This window comes from Pristiophorus japonicus, chromosome 4 (genome assembly GCF_044704955.1).
Source record: "Pristiophorus japonicus isolate sPriJap1 chromosome 4, sPriJap1.hap1, whole genome shotgun sequence".
Lineage (NCBI taxonomy): Eukaryota > Metazoa > Chordata > Chondrichthyes > Pristiophoridae > Pristiophorus > Pristiophorus japonicus.
The window spans coordinates 28,093,261-28,113,118 of record NC_091980.1 but is presented as its reverse complement, the minus strand read 5'-3'; the positions used below and the strand labels follow the sequence as shown (position 1 = coordinate 28,113,118).

Genomic DNA, 19,858 nt, shown 5'->3' with positions numbered 1-19,858 from the left:
TTTATACTAATTGCATTAAGTTCTTTACTCTCATTCGACTCTTAGTTCCCCATGATTTTAGATATGCTTTTTGCATCTTCTACTGTGAAGACAGATACAAAATACTTGTTTAACGCTTGACATTTCCTTATTCCCCATAATAATTTCTCCTGCCTCATCCTTTAAGAGACCAATGTTTACTTTTGCTACTCTGTTGCTTTTTGCATACTTGTAGAAGCTCTTACAATCTGTTTTTATATTTCTTGCTAGTTTTCAGTCTATTTTGACCCTTTTAATTAATTTTTTGGTTATCCTTTGCGGGTTTGTGAAACTCTCCCAATCCTCAGGCTTACTACTATTCTTCGCAACATTATAAGTTTCTTCTTTCAATCTAATGCTATCCTTAACTTCTTTACTTAGCCGCGGATGGATCACTTTTCCTGTGGAGTTTTTGTTTCACAATGGAATGTATTTTTGTTGAGAATTGTGAAATATTTCTTTAACAGCTCGCCACCACTGCCATACCTTTTAATCAATTTTTCCAACCTACCTTAGCCAACTCGTCCTTCATAACTATGTAATTGGCTTTATTTAAGACTCTAGTTTCGGACTTGGCAAGTCACTCTCAAATGTAATGTGAAATTCTATTGTACTATGGTCACTCTGCCCCAGAGGAGCTTTTACTATGAGACTGCTAATTAACCCTGCATCATGCAATAAGATCTAAAATAGCCTGTTCCTTGGTTGGTTCCATGACATATTGTTCTCGGAAACTATCCCGAATGCAGTCCATGAACTCATCCTCCAGACTACACCTTTACCAATTTGATTTGTCCAGTCTATGAAGATTCAAGTGCCCCACGATTACTGCATCACCTTTGTTACAAGCTCCTTCTATTTCTTGATTAATATTCTGTCCAAGGGTATAATTACTGTTAGGGGACCTATATACCAGTGTTTTCTGCCCCTTGTTATTCCTTATCTCCACCCATACTGATTCAATACCTGATCCTCCGAGCCGAGATCCTTTCCCTCTACTGTCCTTATGCCATCCTTTATTATCAGGGCTACCCCCTCCCGTCTTTTACCATTCTGCCTCCCTTTCTGAAATGTCAGGTACCCTGGAACATTTAGTTCCCAACCTTGGTCACCTTGCAACATTTCTGTAATGGCTATTAGATCATACCCATTTTTTCTATTTGTGCCGTCAATTCATCTATCGTGTTACAAAAGCTGCGTGCATTCAGATAAAGAGCCTTTAATTGTCTTTTTTTACCATTTTTCCCTAATCTAACTCTATTTGCTGGTCTATTTGTACACTCTGTCCCTTCCTGTTATACACTGGTTATCATTACCCATATCGCTACCCTGCACAATTGCCTTTTCCTTTAACTTTCTAAATTTCCCTTCACCTGAACCACCCTCCCCCCACTATTTAGTTTGCTGAACCTCTATTCTATGTAGTTTCTGTATTTACAAATTGTATCTCCCAGTATGTTGGGCAAGGCATCAGTATTGTGTTTCCCTTTTAAAAATGCCAATATTTTCAGTCTTTGACAAAGACCCAGCCGACTGTCGCTGAACTGACACAGCTGCAATAAGTTACAAACCGAATGAAAGGAAGACTACAACGGATCCAATAGTTTGTGCTAAGCTACAGAAAAACTTGCAAAGTATTTTCCTGCATCATTATCTTTTGAAAATATTGAAAGCGAACAATCACAAGTTGAAACCAAGAACTTTTATATGCTTTGTTCTTGCATTTCTCAAGTTAAAAAAAAGGTCAGCTACTTAGTTGAGTGCATTTTCCTTTGGCAGAGAAAATGACTGAAGAGAGGAGACAATGATCCTAGGGGAAGGCACAGCTGCATCAGTCAGTGGACAGACAGCAAGGAAAGGGTTGTATATTTTATAATCCTTTTTCAGGGAAACAACATAATGTTGAATTTGTGACACGCTGAATGGAAACTGTAAACATAACCTTGTTAAACGATGGTGCAATCTTACACAATAGCTATGCAAGGATGTCAGTAAGCAAGAGCCTAGTTATGGCAGACATGGTGTACATTGTAATTCTCACCACCTGGCTTTTACGATAGTATTAGTTGCACTCAATCATGTTAATTTAAATAAAGTAGTATTAATTGACACATCCCTGTCAGACTTTATCTGTACCAAGTAATAGTATTATACTCATGTGTTGTAGTACATTCCGGTTGTGGTTGGTTTGGACTTCAAATATTAACATTAATTTGCACTAGGTAAAGTAAGATGGTTCGTAGGTGAACGAGTTAATGTCTTGCACAAGGATACATTTCCAACTCAATTCACTGATGTGAAGGTGTAGGAAAGAGGAAAAAATGTGAGAAATACACTAATATTCATTACATATTTTATGGATTTGCCACTGATTAATCGTGCAGTGTTCATTATCAGAGGATTGCTACAATGTTCAGTAAATAATACTAACTTTTATTTATATAGCGCCTTTAACGTAGTAAAACATCCCAAGGCAATAATGTTACAGACAAACAGATAAATTTGACACCGAGCCACAGAAGAAATTAAGGCAGATGATCAAAAGCTTGTTTAAAGAGGTAGGTTTTAACGAGCGTCTTAAAGGAGGAAAAAGAGATAGAGAAGCGGAGAGGTTTAGGGAGGGAGTTTCAAAACTTAGGGCCAAAGTACTAAGTGTTTGCGCTAAAAGTAGAAGAAAACAGCTAATAATTGGGTCAAATTAATTTTATCTTGTTCAGTTATGTTTCTCGCCAAAATGGTTCTGAAGATTATTTGGCTATTCTTTGCGAGATTTCAACTGCCTCGCTCCCTAAACATTACGCTGATGTCTGTATATTTTTTTCTAATGATGAGTGATTCCTAACAGAAGGTCACACTTGTGTTCCATCCCAAATGTTTCTAAATTCAGAAATCTGTTGCGCAGCAATAGTTTTTCCGATTGAATTCACATGGAGGAATGCACATGGAGGAATGAGTAACAATCGTTGGAGAGTAATGTTTTTGTGCAGTCCCTTTGCTGCCTTACCACTTTATTGAGCTCTTGGTCCAGTTCTTGCAGTCTATCTGAAGACCCTTCCAGCTGCTGGAGGTCCACTTTAACATTCTTCAGCTCAGCTTGCCTCTTGCTCTGAATGTCCAACTTCAGTTCGATTGTTCGCTCCAGCCCTGTCTTCTTATCTCTGATCTCGTCAATCTGCCGTTGCTTTGTTGCTTCTTTGTCTGCATATTCAACCTGTTGGGCATACGAATGCTCTGTTCAATTCAGGAGCAAATGTTAGCTAAGAGGAGTAAAACTATGTCATATTACCAAAACAAAAATTATAATATTTATAATCAGTTAGGTTTCTCGCCACAACGGTTTGCTTGTCCGTTCTGAAGATCATTTGGCTATTCTTTGCAAGATTTCAAATGCCTCTCTCCCAAAGTAGTATGCTGTTTGTATATTTTTTTCTACCGATGAGTGATTCCTAACATAGGGTCACAGTATTTGTTTAAATAGTGAGAGATTGGGAAATGTTGGCGTTGAGAGGGACCTGGGTGTCCTTGTACACGAATCACAAAGTTAACATGCAGGCACAACAAGCAATTAAGAAAGCAAATGGTTTGTTGGCTTTTATTACAAGAGAATTTGAGAAGAGTAAAGACATCTTACTGCAATTGTATAGGGCCCTGGTGAGACCGCCCCTGGAGCATTGTGTACAGTTTTGGTCTCCTTATCTAAGGAAGGATATACTTGCCAGAGGGAGTACAAAAAAGGTTCACCAGATTGATTCCTGGGTTGGGGGGGGATTGTCCTATGAGGAGAGATTGAGTAGACTAGGCCTATATTCTCTAGAGTTTAGAAGAATGAGAGGTGATCTCATTGAAACATACAAAATTCATACAGGGCTTAACAGGGTAGATGCAGGGAGGACGTTTCCCCTGGCTGGGGAGTCTAGAACCAGGGGGTCAGTCTCAGAATATGGGGTCCGCCATTTAGAGCTGAGCCGAGTAGAAATTTCTTCACTCACAGGGTGGTGAATCTTTGGAAATCCCTGCCCCAGAGGGCTATCGATATTCAGTCGTTGAGTATATACTAGACAGAGATCAATAGATTTTTGGATATTAAGGGAATCAAGGAATATGGGGAGAGTGCAGGAAAATGGAGTTGAAAGTAGAAGTTCAGCATGATCTTATTGAATGGGAGAGCAGACCCGAGGGGCCAAATGGCCTACTCCTGCTCCTGTTTCTTATGTTCTTAATCATCTATTAATCTATATTTCATCCTGAAGTAAACATTATTTTACTGACTGGCTCCAAATTAGACCTCAAGATAATTAGTGTTAAAGAAAGACAGACTTGCACCTTTCCCGATCTCAGGACATCCCAAAGCGCTTTACAGCCAATGAAATACTTCTGAAATTGAGTCACATTTGTAATGTAGGAAACGTAGCAGCCAATTTGCACACAGCAAGGTCCAAACAAACAGTAATCTGATAATGACCAGATCATCTGTTTTAGTGATGTTGGTTGAGGGATAAATACTGTACGGAACACTTGACTTCAATAAAGATCACATCACAAATTTTTGCTTGTGGTTGTTACAAAGAGGAAAGATTAGAAATACAAATTAAAAGCTTAAATTATTTTTACTCAGCTCATCGACAGGGGCCTTAATTGCAGGCCACAGAACAATACATTTGATACATCTGGTAAGATTAGGACCAATGCCCGCCTTCCAGAAGCACGCCCATCGGCCAACCACGGAACAGAATTGATGACCAGGATGCGACAGAAGTACAACCCCAAAGACCCAAAACAGAGCACACAGGAGAACAATATGCTTCCGTTTTAAAAATTTAACTCTCACCACTAATTGATTGGCCGTTTCTCTCTCTCTCTCCAACCTAGCCGTCAGCTGTCGATGGAAACTATCAAACTGGCGATCGTTGAACGGTGCTCGCTCATAACCATCCAGCTCGAGCTGCGTTGCCAGAACGTGGACCAGTGAGTCTCGTTTTTTAATGTTTTCCTGCTGTCGATCAGCTTGGAGCTGAAGTCGTCCTAAACGCAAGGAATGTGGAGGGGATGGGGGGTGGACAAAGAGAAATTATTAACTGATTAAAAGATCAATTACTTTCACAAGTCATATTATACAACTTTTTCTAATCTACTGTGTTGATTGAGAAACATAGAAAATAGGTGTCATTCGGCCCTTTTAAGCCTGCACCGCCATTCATGGCTGAACATGCAACTTCAGTACCTCATTCCTGCTTTCTCACCATACCCCTTGATCCCCCTAATAGTAAGAACTACATCTAACTCCTTTTTGAAGATATTTAGTGAATTGGCCTCAACAACTTTCTGTGGTAGAGAATTCCACAGATTCACCACTCTCTGGGTGAAGAAGTTTCTCCTCATCTCGGTCCTAAATGGCTTACCCCTTATCCTTAGACTGTGACCCCTGGTTCTGGACTTCCCCAACATCGGGAACCTTCTTCCTGCATCTAACCTGTCTAAACCCGTCAGAATTTTAAACGTTTCTATGAGATTTGCATTCAGACATTTGCAAGTACTCACTTCACAATTCCTCATTTAGAAGAACGTATTACTAAAATAGATAGCACTCATAGCATCGAATGGATAAAATCTGGTGAGGTAGTGCTGTCAATTCCAAATTTCCTTCCTCTGCCACGGCATTTAAGGCAATGTAGCAACTTACCACCATTGTTACATACACGTATACAATTGTAACTAATTACTTGCTTTACTTAGACAATGACTAGCTTTAACAATCTTTTTTTTTTGCAGGGGGGGAAGCTTTTCCAGGTGTCTGATATGCATACAAACCTATCACCATGTTTCCAAATTAAGAACCCGAGAAATACACGCAGGTAGAGTTTCTATTTTATTAAGTTCATATTGTGGAATCATAGAATCATAGAGCACAGAAGGAGGCCATTCAGCCCATCGTGCCTGTGCCAGCTCTGTGGTAGCATTATCCAATTAATCCCAATTCCCTGCTCTTTCCCCAGAGCCCTGTAATTTATTTCCCTTCCACGTATTTATCCAACTCTCTTTTGAATGTTACTGTTGAATCTGTTTCCACCACCCTTTCAGGTAGTGGGCATTCCGGGTCACAACACCTCGCTGTGTAAAAAATGTTTCCTCATTATGGGCTCAATTTTGACCGAGCCCGTTTTTTTAGCGCACTTATCCGAGTTGCGCCGCTTCAGTACGTCCGGAGATGCTCCAGAAAAAAATGTTCCAACTTTGGCCACTGTCTGGCCTCTTCTCTGCAGCCGCACAGCGTTGCCAGTCGCCTCGGGGGGTGGAGCCTGTGTTCTGCGCTGGAAAATGTGCCGGGACGTCTGCACATGCGCAGTGAAGAATAATGATGGCCGCGCATGTGCAGTAGCGCTCTGAATCTGCGTGCCTTCCGTGCTGCAAATATGAGGAGCCCTCGCATGAAGTGCAGTCTACAGGGCCGGTTCTATGGGCCTCTGTTGGCAGTGTGATAAGCCAGGATATACTGACTAGGGCTGCATTGAAGAAACCTCAGCCATGCACCCGAGTCTTATCCAGCCTGCCTCTGAGCTGAGGGCAGTCTCTCGGTGCTGGGCACAACACTGCTGCAGACATGCAAGGAAACCAGACTTCAAAAGCAACTAACAGTAAGTTTTTTATTCTGCAGAGTTGATTTTAATTGTGATCAGTCTGGTGCTGCATGTCCTGATAGCTCTGCTGAGTGTGCAGGGAAGGTGTGATCGCCACAAACAGCCTGCAGACCATAGAGTTCCTCTTCTCTCAAACTAGCCTCTCCGTTGAATTGCTCCCTCCTGCTCCTAGCCAGGCCGAGTGGCCTCCCGATGCGTTCTCTCACCCCTAGCCCAGGCTGAGTGGCCTCCTGCACCGGCCCTCTGCCTTCCCAGGCCGAGTGCAGAAAGGTGAATTGGAGTTTGATGCTGAAGGTAGGGCTTTAAATTTTTTATTTCTTCTTATTTTAATTGTGCGAAAGAAGGATGGTTTTGCAAGTCTGTTCCTTAAGGCTTGGTTGGTTCAGGTCCAGGTCCTCTCCGCTTCCAGCCCCTATCCCAGGCCGAATGGCTTCTGATGTACTTACCTGCACCGATTTCTTTAACTCTCCGCAAGGCTTTTCTCAAGGGGCCACATACACTGGCCTAAGTAGAAATGGAGTAACTATTAGCTGGCCAAAGTTGCCGAAATGGCCAGAACTGGCATAGGTGGCTGGTAATGCCCCCTTTTAAGAAAAAAAAATTAACCTAAAAAAAACGTCCTCCCATGGGGGACCTTCCGGTATGACGGCACAGCACCGACCTGAGTGCTTTGGAGAAGATGGCCGTGGCTCTGCAAGAGTCGACGGAGCGTCTAAGTGCTGTTGTAGCTGGTGGCTTTCAGACTGTGGCTGCTCACATGCAGTCTCAGCTGGATGCTCCCAGAGACCTCAGTGTTGCTTTCGCGGCGAGGTCTACCACGTGGCCACGGGGGACCTTCCGGTATGATGGCACAGCACCGACCTGAGCTGGTGAAAACTGATTGGGGAAACTTGGGATTTTTAAGTTAGGCCAGAAAAAGCAGCCTACTCCAAAAATAATGGAGCAACTTCTGGGGAAAATTGAGCCCTACGCCTCTGGTTCATTTACCAATCACCTAAATCTGTGTCCTCTGGTGACCAACTTTACTGCCACTGGAAACAGTGAGGCCGAAATTCAGTGCAGCCAGAAAGCTGGTGGTATTGAGGCATTTTTCCCCAAATAGCGCCGCAAAGTTTGTGGCGGCCACTGGATCCAAATTCAGCTTTTTGACCACAAAAAAGTGTTTGTCTTATTAGCCTTTCAAACTTGAAAGTTTGCAGTCTTAATTGGGGCGTTATTCCCACGGGAAATTCACCCTTAGTGTGATATGACAGCTGCAAGGGAACGAGCGCATTGGTGCTGCTTTGGAGAGGATGGCCGCGATTCTGCAAGAGTCGACGGAGCGTCTAAGTGCTGTTGTAGCTGGTGGCTTTCAGACTGTGGCTGCTTGCATGCAGTCTCAGCTGGATGCTCCCAGAGACCTCAGTGTTGCTTTCGCAGCTAGGTCCACCATGTGACCACGGGGGTCCTGCTGGTATGATGCCACAGCACTGACCTGAGCTCCCTCAGGTTGCTGGTGGTGGTATTGTGTCGCACCTGGTGAGTTATTCAGGCTCCTCGGGCCAGGATACAGATGATGCGCTTCCTCTGACTCACAGTATTCCTGGCTCCTGACCTGTCACTTCACCAGTGCCTCTAAGCATGGCCTTGCCCGAGCCAAGTCAGACTGAACCCTCCCAGGAAGGTGTTGGCCAGTCTACAGCCAGCCCTTCCAAGCCCATAGCTGCTCGAGGGCATCCCAGAAGGACACCTGCAGCTTCCACACAGCAGCCTTCCCAGGCCCATGAGGTAGTCACAAAGGAGACATTGAGTCGAAGTCGCAGGTTAGGCACGCGTAAGATCATCATAGGCAGTCCCTCAAAGTCAAGGAAGACTTGCTTCCACTCTAAAAGGGAGTTCTCAGGTGGGCTGAACAGTCCAATGCGTGACCTACAGTTTCCGTCACAGGTGGGGCAGACAGTGGTTGAAGGAAAGGGTGGGTGGGGAGCCTGGGTTGCCGCACGCTCCTTCCGCTGTCTGCGGTTGGTTTCTGCATGCTCTCGGCAACGAGACTCGAGGTGCTCAGCGCCTTCCTGGATGCTCTTCCTCCACTTTGGGCGTTCTTGGGTCAGGGATTCCCAGGTGCTGGTGGGGATGTTGCACTTTATCAAGGAAGCTTTGAGGGTGTCCTTGTAGCATTTCCTCTGCCCACCTGGGGCTTGCTTGCCGTGTTGAGGCTCCGAGAAGAGCACTTGTTTTAGGAGTCTCGTGTCAGGCAAGCGATGTGGCCCGCCCACCGTGCTTCGATGCTGGGGATGTTGGCCTGAGCGAGAACATTGCCGCTGGTGCGTCTGTCCTCCCAATGGATTTGCATGATCTTGCGGAGGCAGCATTGGTGGTACTTCTCCAGTGCTTTGAAGTGTCTGCTGAAAATAGTCCACGTCTCTGAGTCATACAGGAGGGCGAGTGTCCCTACTGTCCTGCAGACCATAAGCTTGGTGCCAGATTTGAGGTCCTGGTCTTCAAAAACTCTCTTTCCTCAGGCGACTGAAGGCTGCACTGGCACACTGAAGGCAGTGTTGGAGTTTGTCATCGATGTCTGCCCTTGCAGACAGTCGGCTCCTGAGGTATGGAAAATGGTCCACGTTGTCCAAGGCCTCACCGTGTATTTTGATAACCAGGGGGCAGTGCTGTGTGGCAGGGTCAGGTTGGTGGAGGACCTTTGTCTTATGGATGTTTAGTGTAAGGCCCATGCTTTCGCACGCCTCGTGAGGGTGTTGACGATGGCTTGGAGTTTGGCCTCAGAGTGTGTGCAGACGCAAGTGTCGTCTGCGTACTGTAATTCGATGACAGAAGATGGGACGACCTTGGATCTAGCCTGGAGGCAGCGGAGGTGGAACAGATGCCCATCTGTTACCGCGCGGAATGCTGAGCTGGGACGACATTTCCAGTGAGCCCCTGGATTGAGATTTCAGTTTTCTCTGTCAAACTCGGGATCTCTATTTCTCTCTAATTTTTTTTCCCCCTGTTCTCTTTCTCTATTCCTATTTCTCTCTCTCCCAATCAAATTTTCTCATCCTGTTTCTCATTCCCTTTCCTCACTTCTATCTATTTCTCCTTTCTCTCCCCTTCCCTCTTTCCCTCCCCTTGATTGCGGATTCTGTGCTGAACTCCTCCAGTCGACTGAAGAGGCTTTTGGACGTTGCTGAGCAATACAGAGCTGGCTCTGGGATTTCGCCCCATCTGGAGCTTGCTGATCTCCCCCAGATGATCGCTTACCAGACTTCTCTGAGACCGACTCAGCTGCTATTACTTCAAGGACTTTGGGGAGCTTCCAACCCGTCCTCAGGTTTGGATCTTACCTTCTTGTCTCTCTCCGCTCCCACGGCTCAGAGATCTCTGCCATGTTGCACCCCGGCCCTAAAAGCTGGCGGGGGCACCGTCAGCTGAAGGCCCAGCTTCTTCACGCTGAAATTGGGTCCGAGGGCGGAGGTACACACTTTTACCGTGTCACGACCGCTGCAAGCCCCACACCGCCTCGAGTCAGCGGTGGCCCACACCGCTGCAAGATCTCCCAGGCCGAATCTATGTTCGGGTGGCCAGTTGAGCCCAAAGCGGCAGCCATTTGATTTTGACGAATGGCCGCCACAAAGGCCAGTCTCTCTATTTACTTTATCAAAACCATTCATGATTTTGAACACCTCTATAAAATCTCTTAACCGTTTCTGCTTTAAAGGAGAACAACCCCAACAACTGAGGGGCAAGTGAGAAGGAGTAACTGAAGGATATCCTTATTAGGCAGGAAATTGTGTAGGCAAATTGATGCGATTGAAGGCCGATAAATCCTCGGGGCCTGTTAGTCTGCATCCCAGAGTACTTAAGGAAGTGGCCCTAGAAATAGTGGATGCATTGGTGATCATTTTCCAACAGTCTATCGACTCTGGATCAGTTCCTATGGACTGGAGGGTAGCTAATGTAACAACACTTTAAAAAAAAAAAAAGAGGGAGAGAGAAAACAGTTAATTATAGACTGGTTAGCCTGACATCAGTAGTGGGGAAAATGTTGGAATCAATTATTAAAGATGAAATAACAGCACATTTTGAAAGCAGTGACAGGATCGGTCCAAGTCAGCATGGATTTATGAAAAGGAAATCATGCTTGACAAATGTTCTGAAATTTTTTGAGGATGTAACTATAGAGTGGACAAGGAAGAACCAGTGGATGTGGTGTATTTGGACTTTCAAAAGGCTTTTGACAAGGTCCCACACAAGAGACTGGTGTGCAAAATTAAAGCACATGGTATTGGGGGTAATGTACTAACGTGGATAGAGAACTGGTTGGCAGACAGGAAGCAGAGAGTCGGGATAAACAGGTCCTTTTCAGAATGGCAGGCAGTGAGTAGTGGGGTGCCGCAGGGCTCAGTGCTGGGACCCCAGCTATTTACAATATACATCAATGATTTAGATGAAGGAATTGAGTGTAATATCTCCACGTTTGCAGATGACACTAAACTGGGTGGCGGTTAAGCTGTGAGGAGGACACTAAGAGGCTGCAGGGTGACTTGGACAGGTTAGGAGAGTGGGCAAATGCATGGCAGATGCAGTATAATGTGGATAAATGTGAGGTTATCCACTTTGGGGGCAGAAACACAAAGGCAGAATATTATCTGAATGGCGGCAGATTAGGAAAAGGGGAGGTGCAACGAGACCTGGGTGTCATGGTACATCAGTCATTGAAGTTGGCATGCAGGTACAGCAGGCGGTGAAGAAGGCAAATGATATGTTGGCCTTCATAGCTAGGGGATTTGCGTATAGGAGCAGGGAGGTCTTACTGCAGTTGTACAGAGGCCTTGGTGGAATATTGTGTTCAGTTTTGGTCTCCTAATCTGAGGAAGGACGTTCTTGTTATTGAGGGAGTGCAGCTAAGGTTCACCAGACTGATTCCTGGGGTGGCAGGACTGACATATGAGGGGAGACTGGATCGATTGGGCCTTTATTCACTGGAGTTTAGAAGGATGAGAGGGGATCTCATAGAAACATATAAAATTCTGATGGGACTGGACAGATTAGATGCAGGAAGACTGTTCCCAATGTTGGGGAAGTCCAGAACCAGGGGACACAGTCTAAGGATAAAGGGTAAGCCATTTAGGACTGAGATGAGGAGAAACTTCTTCACTCAGAGAGTTGTGAACCTGTGGAATTCCCTACCGCAGAGAGTCGTTGATGCCAGTTCGTTGGATATATTCAAGAGGGAGTTAGATATGGCCCTTACGGTTAAAGGGATCAAGGGGTATGGAGAGAAAGCAGGAAAGGGGTACTGAGGTGAATGATCAGCCATGATCTTATTGAATGGTGGTGCAGGCTCGAAGGGCCTACTGCTGCACCTATTTTCTATGTTTCTCTCGTCTGTCCATATAACAGAAGTCCCTCATCCTGCTTCCCTTCTAGTAAATCTCTTCTGCACCCTCAGCAAGGCCTTAACATTCCTTCCTCAAGTGAGGTACCCAGAATTGAATAGAATACTCCAGCTGATGCCTAAAGGTTTTTATCAAGGTAACTTCCTTGATTTTGTACTCTATGTCCCATATCCCTTTTTAACAGCCTTTTCAACTTGTCTTGCCATCTTCATAGATTGAAGATGGCAAGATATACACCCCAAGATATCTCTGTTCCTATTAAATACAAATTCCAGCAGCTGTCATCCCAAGTTTCCTCAGCAGCTACAGAACAGACATTAGCTTTCAGCATGGTGGATGGACTTACACAAGGCAGCTTGCAATATCCTAGCCACTCAGATGTTCTGCACATCAAGTGCTACAACATGTACCAGGCTTAGTCCCCAACACTTGTTTAATCTTGGTCTTCATTTAAGTTGCTTGATGCCACAAGCCTTCCACCCTTCCAATATATTATGTGACAGGTTAGTATTGGTCAGGACTATTCCTCTCTCCGACAGTTTACCTTTTTCGGCTTAAAACCACCGTACAACTGGATCTTTAGTATTGATCCACAGAGAACTAGTTGCCGCATCTTATATGCCACAAGTTTAGCTTGTATCGTCTTTCTGCAATGATAGCAGAGTGCTTTTCGCTTCTTCTCAACGTAGTCCCGATCGACTGTGTTCAGATTAACGCTGGCATCTACCAAGGCCCTCAGATCCCCCAGTATCTTTCAACCAATAATCGTAAGATCCACTCTACAGGTGTACAAAGCCACAATAATGCACTTGGGTCCCCCACCACCATGTCCCCATTCGTCGTCTATTTTAGTCCCTCATGAATCTGCTAACCAAAATATTATACTCCTAAATGATCTAGCTCTAATGTTAAGATTATGCTCCCTTGTTCTTGATTCATCAACCAATGGATAAGTTTCTCTGCATCTAGCCAACCAAATCCCTTTATCATTTTAACCACCTCCTCTGGGTTCCTCTGGAGAGTGCAACCAAGTCCCCGGCACCACGGGTGGGATGGAGGAGGAAGAGTGGAAGAGCAATTGTGGTAGGGGATTCAATAGTTAGGGGAGCAGACAGGCATTTCTGCGGCCACAGACCTGACTCCAGGATGGTATGTTGCCTCCCTGGTGCAAGGATGTCACTGAACGGCTGCAGGACATTCTGAAGGAGGAGGGTGATCACCCATATCGGTACCAACAACATAGGTAGAAAGAGGGATGAGGTCCTGCAGGCAGATTTTAGGAAGCTAGGAGAGAAGATTAAAAAGCAAGACCTCAAAGGTAGTAATCTCTGGATTACTCCCAGTGCCATGGGCAAGCGAATACAGAAATAGGAGGATAGAGCAGATGAATGCATGGCTGGAGAGATGGTGCAGGAGGGAGGGCTTTAAATTCCTGAGGCATTGGGACAGTTTCTAGGGGAGGTAGGACCTGTACAAGCCGGATGAGGTGCACCTCAATAGAGCTGTGACCAATATCCTCATGGGGGGTGGTTTGCTAGTGTTGTTGGGAGGGTTTAAACTAGCTTGGCAGGGGGATGGAAACCTGAGAGTAGTTACAGAAGAGAGAGCAACAAAGCTGGAATTGGAAGGCAGAAAATTAGTAAGCGAGTTTGAAAGGCAGAGGAAACAAAGGCTACAAAATAGACAACAAGGGAGTTTGGCAGTGCTAAATGGTATTTACTTTAATGCAGAGTCTCGGGAATAAGGCAGATGAGATGAGGGCACAGATAGACACATGGGAGTGTGATATTTTGGTATGATAGAGACACGGCTGAAAGAAGGGCAGGAATGGCAGCTCAACATTCCAGGTTACAGGGTTTTCAGACGGGATAGAGAGGGGGATAAAAAAGGAGGGGGGGGGAGGTAGCAGTATTGATTAAAGAAACAATTACAGCTGTGAGGAGGGTTGATATGTTGGAAGGATCAAATGAGGTCATATGGGTTGAACTGAAGAACTGCTGGGAGTGTACTATAGACCTCCAAACAAAGGCAGATAGAAGAGCAAATAGGAAGGCAAATTTCTGATAAATGCAGAAACTGTAAAGAAAGAAAGACTTACATTTATATAGCGCCTTTCACGACCACCGGACATCTCAAAGCGCTTTACAGCAAATGAAGTACAGGTAACTCTCGATTATCCACACACGGATGCAACGGGAAACTGTTGTAATGGCATTTAAAATTGTGTGTGTGTGACGTCACTTTGAAACTCTGACATTCCTTTCGAATGTTGCCTGTTGAGCCTTGCTTTTAAGCGCTCTGCCTTGCCTCAGCTCCCGCTGCTGCTCCCACGCAGTTCTACTGCCTCTGTCGAGCCTGCACTTGCCGCGCTGCTTTTAAGCGCTCTGCCTTGCCTCAGCTCCCGCTGCTGCTCGCACACAGGTCCACTGCCTCTCATAATTCATTAAAATGCCATGAACAGTTACAGGAAGTAATCAACGAGCCTAATAGTCTTTAGATCTAGAGGACTAGAATTCAAGGATTAGAAGATACGCTACAGCTATTGATTAGAGCACACCTGCAGTACTGTAAGCATTAACTGTAATGTCAACTCGCTCGAACGGAGAAATCGTTTACCCAATCCCCGAGGGACCCGGATAATCAAGGGTTGCCTGTACTTCTGAAGTGTAGTCACTGTTGTAATGTGGGAAACGTGGCAGCTAATGTGCATACAGCAAGCTCCCACAAACAGCAACGTGATAATGACCAGATAGTCTGTTTCTTTGTTTTGATTGAGGGATAAATATTGGCCAGGACACCGGGGATAACTCCCCTGCTTTTCTTTGAAATAATGCCATGGGATCTTTTAAGTCCACCTGAGAGGACAGACGGGGGCTCGATTTAATGTCTCAGCTGAAAGACGGCACACCTCCAACAGGGCAGCACTCCCTCAGCACTGCACTGGGGTGTCAGCCTATGTGCTCAAGTCTCTGGAGTGGGATTTAAACCCACAACCTTCTGACTCAGAGGCGGGTGTGCTACCCACTGAGCCGCAGCTGAACCCAGTAATAGGGCAGTAATCGAAGGGGATTTCAACTATCCTAATACTAACTGGGATAAAATTAGAGTGACGGTTATACAGGGTGCAGAATTCTTAAAATGCATTCAGGATAACTTTTTTAGCCAATGCTTAAGCAAGCCCCACAAGGGAGGTGGCGGTTCTGGACTTAGTTTTAGGGAATGAAGCTGGGCAGATGGAAGGGATATCAGTGGGAGAGCATTTTGGTGGTAGTGGGCATAATTCAGTTAGATTTGGGTAGTTATGTAAAAGTACAAGGATAGTCCAGGAATAAAAGTTCTCAATTGGGGAAAAGCCAATTTTACTAAGCTGAGATGGGATTTAGCCAAGGTGGACTAGAAACAGCTACTTGAAGGTAAATCAGTGTCAGAGCAGTGGGAGGCATTCAAGGAGGAAATCCTGAGGGTTCAGATTAAGTATGTTCCCTTAAAGAAAAGAAATCTAGAGTCCCTGGATGTCGAGGGGCATACAGGGTAGGATAAAGAAAAAAGGGAAGCTTGACAGATACCGAGGACGCAATGTTGCACAAACCCGAGAGGAGTATAGAAAGTGCAGGGGTGCAAATAAAAAGGAAATTAGGAAAGCAAAGAGAGAACATGAAAAAATGTTCGCAAATAAAATCAAGGAAAACCCATAGATGTTTTATAAATACATTAAGAGCAAGAAAATAACTAAAGAACGAATAGCGTCTATTAGAGACCATATAGGTAATCTGTGTGTGGAGGCGGAAGACGTGGATGTGGTTCTTAATGAATACTTTGCGTCAGTTTCCACAAAAGAGAGGGGCGAAGCAAACATTGCAATCAGGGAGGGGGAGTGTGAAATATTAGATAAAATAACCAGTGAGCGAGGAAGCATTAAGGGGTTTAGCATCTTTGAAAGTGGATAAGTAACCAGGCCCAGATGAAATGTATCCCAGGCTTTTAAGAGAAGCAAAAGATTAAATAGCAGAGGCTCTTACCATCATTTTCCAATCCTCACTGGCCAGAGGATTGGAGGACTGCTAACGTTGTACCGTTGTTTAAAAAGGGAGAAAGGGATAGACCGAGTAATTACAGGCCAGTCAGCCTAACTTCGATGGTGGGAAAATGATTGGAAAAAATTCTGAGGGTCAGGATAAATCTTCATTTAGAAAAACACGGATTACTCAAAGACAGTCAAGCATTGGATTTGTTAAGGTAAAGTCATGTCTGACTAACTTGATAGAATTGTTTGAGGAAGTAACGAGGAGGGTCGATGAGGGTAGTGAGTTTGATGCAGTCTATATGGATTTTAGCAAGGCTTTTGATAAGGTCCCACATGGCAGACTGATCACAAAAATAAAAGCACATGGGATCCAAGGCGAAGTGACAATTTGGATCCAAAATTGGCTTAGAGGCAGGAAGCAAAGGGTAATAATGTCACTTGAAGGCTGTTTCCAGTGGGGTTCCGCAGGGCTCAGTACTAGGTCCCTTGCTTTGTGTGGTATACATCAATAATTTAGACTTGAATGTAGGGGGCATGATTAAAATGTTTGCAGATAATACAAAAATTGGCCATGTGGTTGATAATGAAGAAGAAAGCTCTAGACTGCAGGAAGATATCAATGAACTGGTCAGGTGGGCAGAACAGTGGCAAATGGAATTTAATCCTGAGATGTGAGGTAATGCATTTGGGGAGGGCTAACAAGGCAAGGGAATACACAAATGGTAGGACACTGAGAAGTGCAGAGAAACAAAGTGACCTTGGTGTGCATGTCCACAGATCCCTGACGGTAGCGGGGTCTACAGGGCAGTAGTGATAACCGCTCTCCTAGATGGCTCAGAGACGTGGACCATATACAGTAGACACCTCAAATCGCTGGCGAAGTACCACCAACGCTGCCTCCGCAAGATCCTGAAAATCCACTGGGAGGATAGATACATCAATGTCAGTGTTCTCGCTCAGACCGACATCCCCAACATCGAAGCACTGACCACGCTCGACCAGCTCCGTTGGGCGGCCACATCGTCTGCATGCCCGACATGAGACTCCCTAAGCAAGCACTCTACTCGGAACTCCTACACGGCAAGTGAGTCCCAGGTGGGCAGAGGAAACGCTTCAAGAACACCCTCAAAGCCTCCTCGATAAAGTGTAACATCCCCACCGGCACCTTGGAACCCCTGGCCTAAGACCGCCCAAAATGGAGGAAGAGTATCCGGGGGGGCGCTGAGCACATAAGAACATAAGAAATAGGAGCAGGAGTAGACCATACGGACCCTCGAACCTGCTCCACCATTTAATACGATCATGGCTGATCTGATCATGGATTCAGGTCAACTTCCCTGCCCGCTTCCCACAACCCCTTATTCCCTTATCGGTTAAGAAACTGTCTATCTCTGTCTTAAATTTATTCAATGACCCAGCTTTCATAGCTCACTGAGGCAGCGAATTCCACAGATTTACAACCCTCAGAGAAGAAATTCCTCCTCATCTTTTAAATGGGCAGCCCCTTATTCTAAGATTATGCCCCTAGTTCTAGTCTCCCTCGTCAGCAGAAACATCCTCCCCTGCATCCACCTTGTCAATATCTTATACGTTTCGATAAGACCACCTCTTCTGAATTCCAATGAGTAGAGGCCCAACCTACTCAACCTTTCCTCATAAGTCAACCCCCTCATCTCCGGAACCACCGAGTGAACCATCTCTGAACTGCCTCCAAAGCAAGTATATCCTTTCTTAAATATGGAAACCAAAACTGTACGTGGTATTCCAGGTGTGGCCTCATCAATACTCTGTATAGCAAGACTTCCCTGCTTTTATACTCCATCCCCTTTGCAATAAAGGCCAAGATTCCATTGGCCTTCCTGATCACTTGCTGTACCTGCATACCAACCTTTTGTGTTTCATGCACCAGGGCCCCCAGGTTCCATTGCCCTGCAGCACTTTTCAATTTGCATTGAGAGCATGCAGAAATCAAGCGTAGACAACGGAAGGAGTGTGCGGCAAACCAGACTCTCCAACCACCCTTTCCTCCAACCACTGTCTGTCCCACCTGTTAGAGACTGTATTTCCCGCATTGGACTGTACAGCCACCGGAGAACTCACTTTTAGAGTGGAAGCATGTCTTCCTCGATTCCGAGGGACTGCCTATGAAGGTAGCGGGACAGGTAAGAGAAGGTGGTTAAGAAGACAAACAGAATACTTGCCTTTCTTAGCCGAGGCATAGAATACTAGAGCAGGGAGGTTATGCCTGAACTGTATAAAACACTAATTAGGCTACAGTTAGAGTACTGCTTCAGTTCTGGTCACCACATTACAGGAAAGATGTGCTTGCATTAGAGAGGGTAGAGGAGATTTACGAGGATGTTATCTGGACTGCAGAATTTTAGCTATGAGGAAAGTTTGGATAGGCTGGGATTGTTTTCTTTGGAACAGGAGACTGAGTTGAAAACTTATTGAGGTGTATAAAATTATGTGGGGCCTAGATAGGGTGAATAGGAAGGACCTTTTTTCCCCAAGAGAGGTCAACAACCAGGGGGGATAGATTTAAAGTGATTGGTAGGATGTTTCGAGGGGATTTGAGGGGAAATATTTTCATCCAGAGGGTAGTGGGAGTCTGGATCTCACTGCCTGAAAGGTAGTGGAGGCAGAAACCCTCACATTTAAAAAGTACCTGGCTATGCATTTGAAGTGCCGTAACCGACAAGGCTACGGACCAAGAGCTGAAAAGAGGGAATAGGCTGAATAGCTCTTTGTCGGCCGGCGTGGACATGATGGGCCGAAATGGCCTCCTTCCATGCTGTAAATTTCTATGATCCTAACTCGATTATATCACCCATCAACCTTGTTGTGCAACTTTGCCTCCTAATTTAACCCTTTGAGCTCTGGTCTTATTCTGATGAATCTGCACTCTAATCCCCTCTAAGACCAATATATATTCCCTGAGGTTTGGTGCCAAAACTGAATGCAGTTCCCCAAATGGTGTCTGAATCCAAATCTCTGGAGAACATCACATGTTGCATCCCACTGATCAGATCACATTCCCTTTATCCTTACTGTCTGTCTCCTGCCTCTCAATCAATCACCAACCCATGTCACAAGATTACGTTCAATTCTGGGTGCTCTCATTTTTGGTAATAATCTCCCCTACACATTCCTCATAAGGCCACACAGGGGAGAGTAGCTTGCAATTCACTGATGGGCTTACGTCGAAGATGCAAACAGCAAAACATCAGAACGTGCAAAAGACAAAAACATTTCTCAAACTAATTAATGGAGCAAATCAATAAATTGCATATATAGCAGAATTAGTTTCTGTAGAGGTTCTAAAATTGGGTCACTATGTGCAGACAATGAAGATAAGACAGAAATAACTTTGTCGTACCTTGTTCAATCAGCATATCTGACTTTTGCCGGTTGAGTTTCTGGCACCTCTGGTTTACCCGATCAAGCTCACGCTGACGATCATTCAGCAGTCTCTCCTTTTCATTCACTGTTCTCTGGTGATTGTGGTACTTATCTTGAAGCTGTTCATCTGTCCCTTGAAAAAGCTGAATGCCAAAACAGGTACCATATGTCATTGATAAAAGCGGATATTCTTCTTCTTAGAGAACTGGTACATCTTAACTGTATTGATGGCAGAAAACTTGAGTTCCAACATTGACGAATATGCTCATTTCCAAAGATTAACAGGAGAGGAAATTAGTTTGGGGGGTGTAAACCATCATCTGTAAATCAGAACTGGCAACTTAAATCTTAGGAATAATTTTTGGAAGCTGGACGTTGAAAGATGACTACAATCAATTCCCCAA

The 19,858-nt window shown here is 44.9% G+C and overlaps 1 protein-coding gene across 2 annotated transcripts in view; it reads right to left on the bottom strand.

The window, feature by feature from the left end:
* Window positions 1–19,858, bottom strand: part of rad50 (RAD50 homolog, double strand break repair protein) — a 215,150-nt gene that overhangs the window by 135,762 nt on the left and 59,530 nt on the right. For both annotated transcript variants that reach the window (XM_070878055.1, XM_070878056.1), the window contains exons 8-10: window positions 19,432–19,597; window positions 4,847–5,040; window positions 3,023–3,229 (exon numbers count right to left, since the gene is read on the bottom strand). In XM_070878055.1, the coding sequence (XP_070734156.1) occupies window positions 3,023–3,229; window positions 4,847–5,040; window positions 19,432–19,597 (567 nt within the window). The remainder of the gene's footprint in view (window positions 1–3,022; window positions 3,230–4,846; window positions 5,041–19,431; window positions 19,598–19,858) is intronic.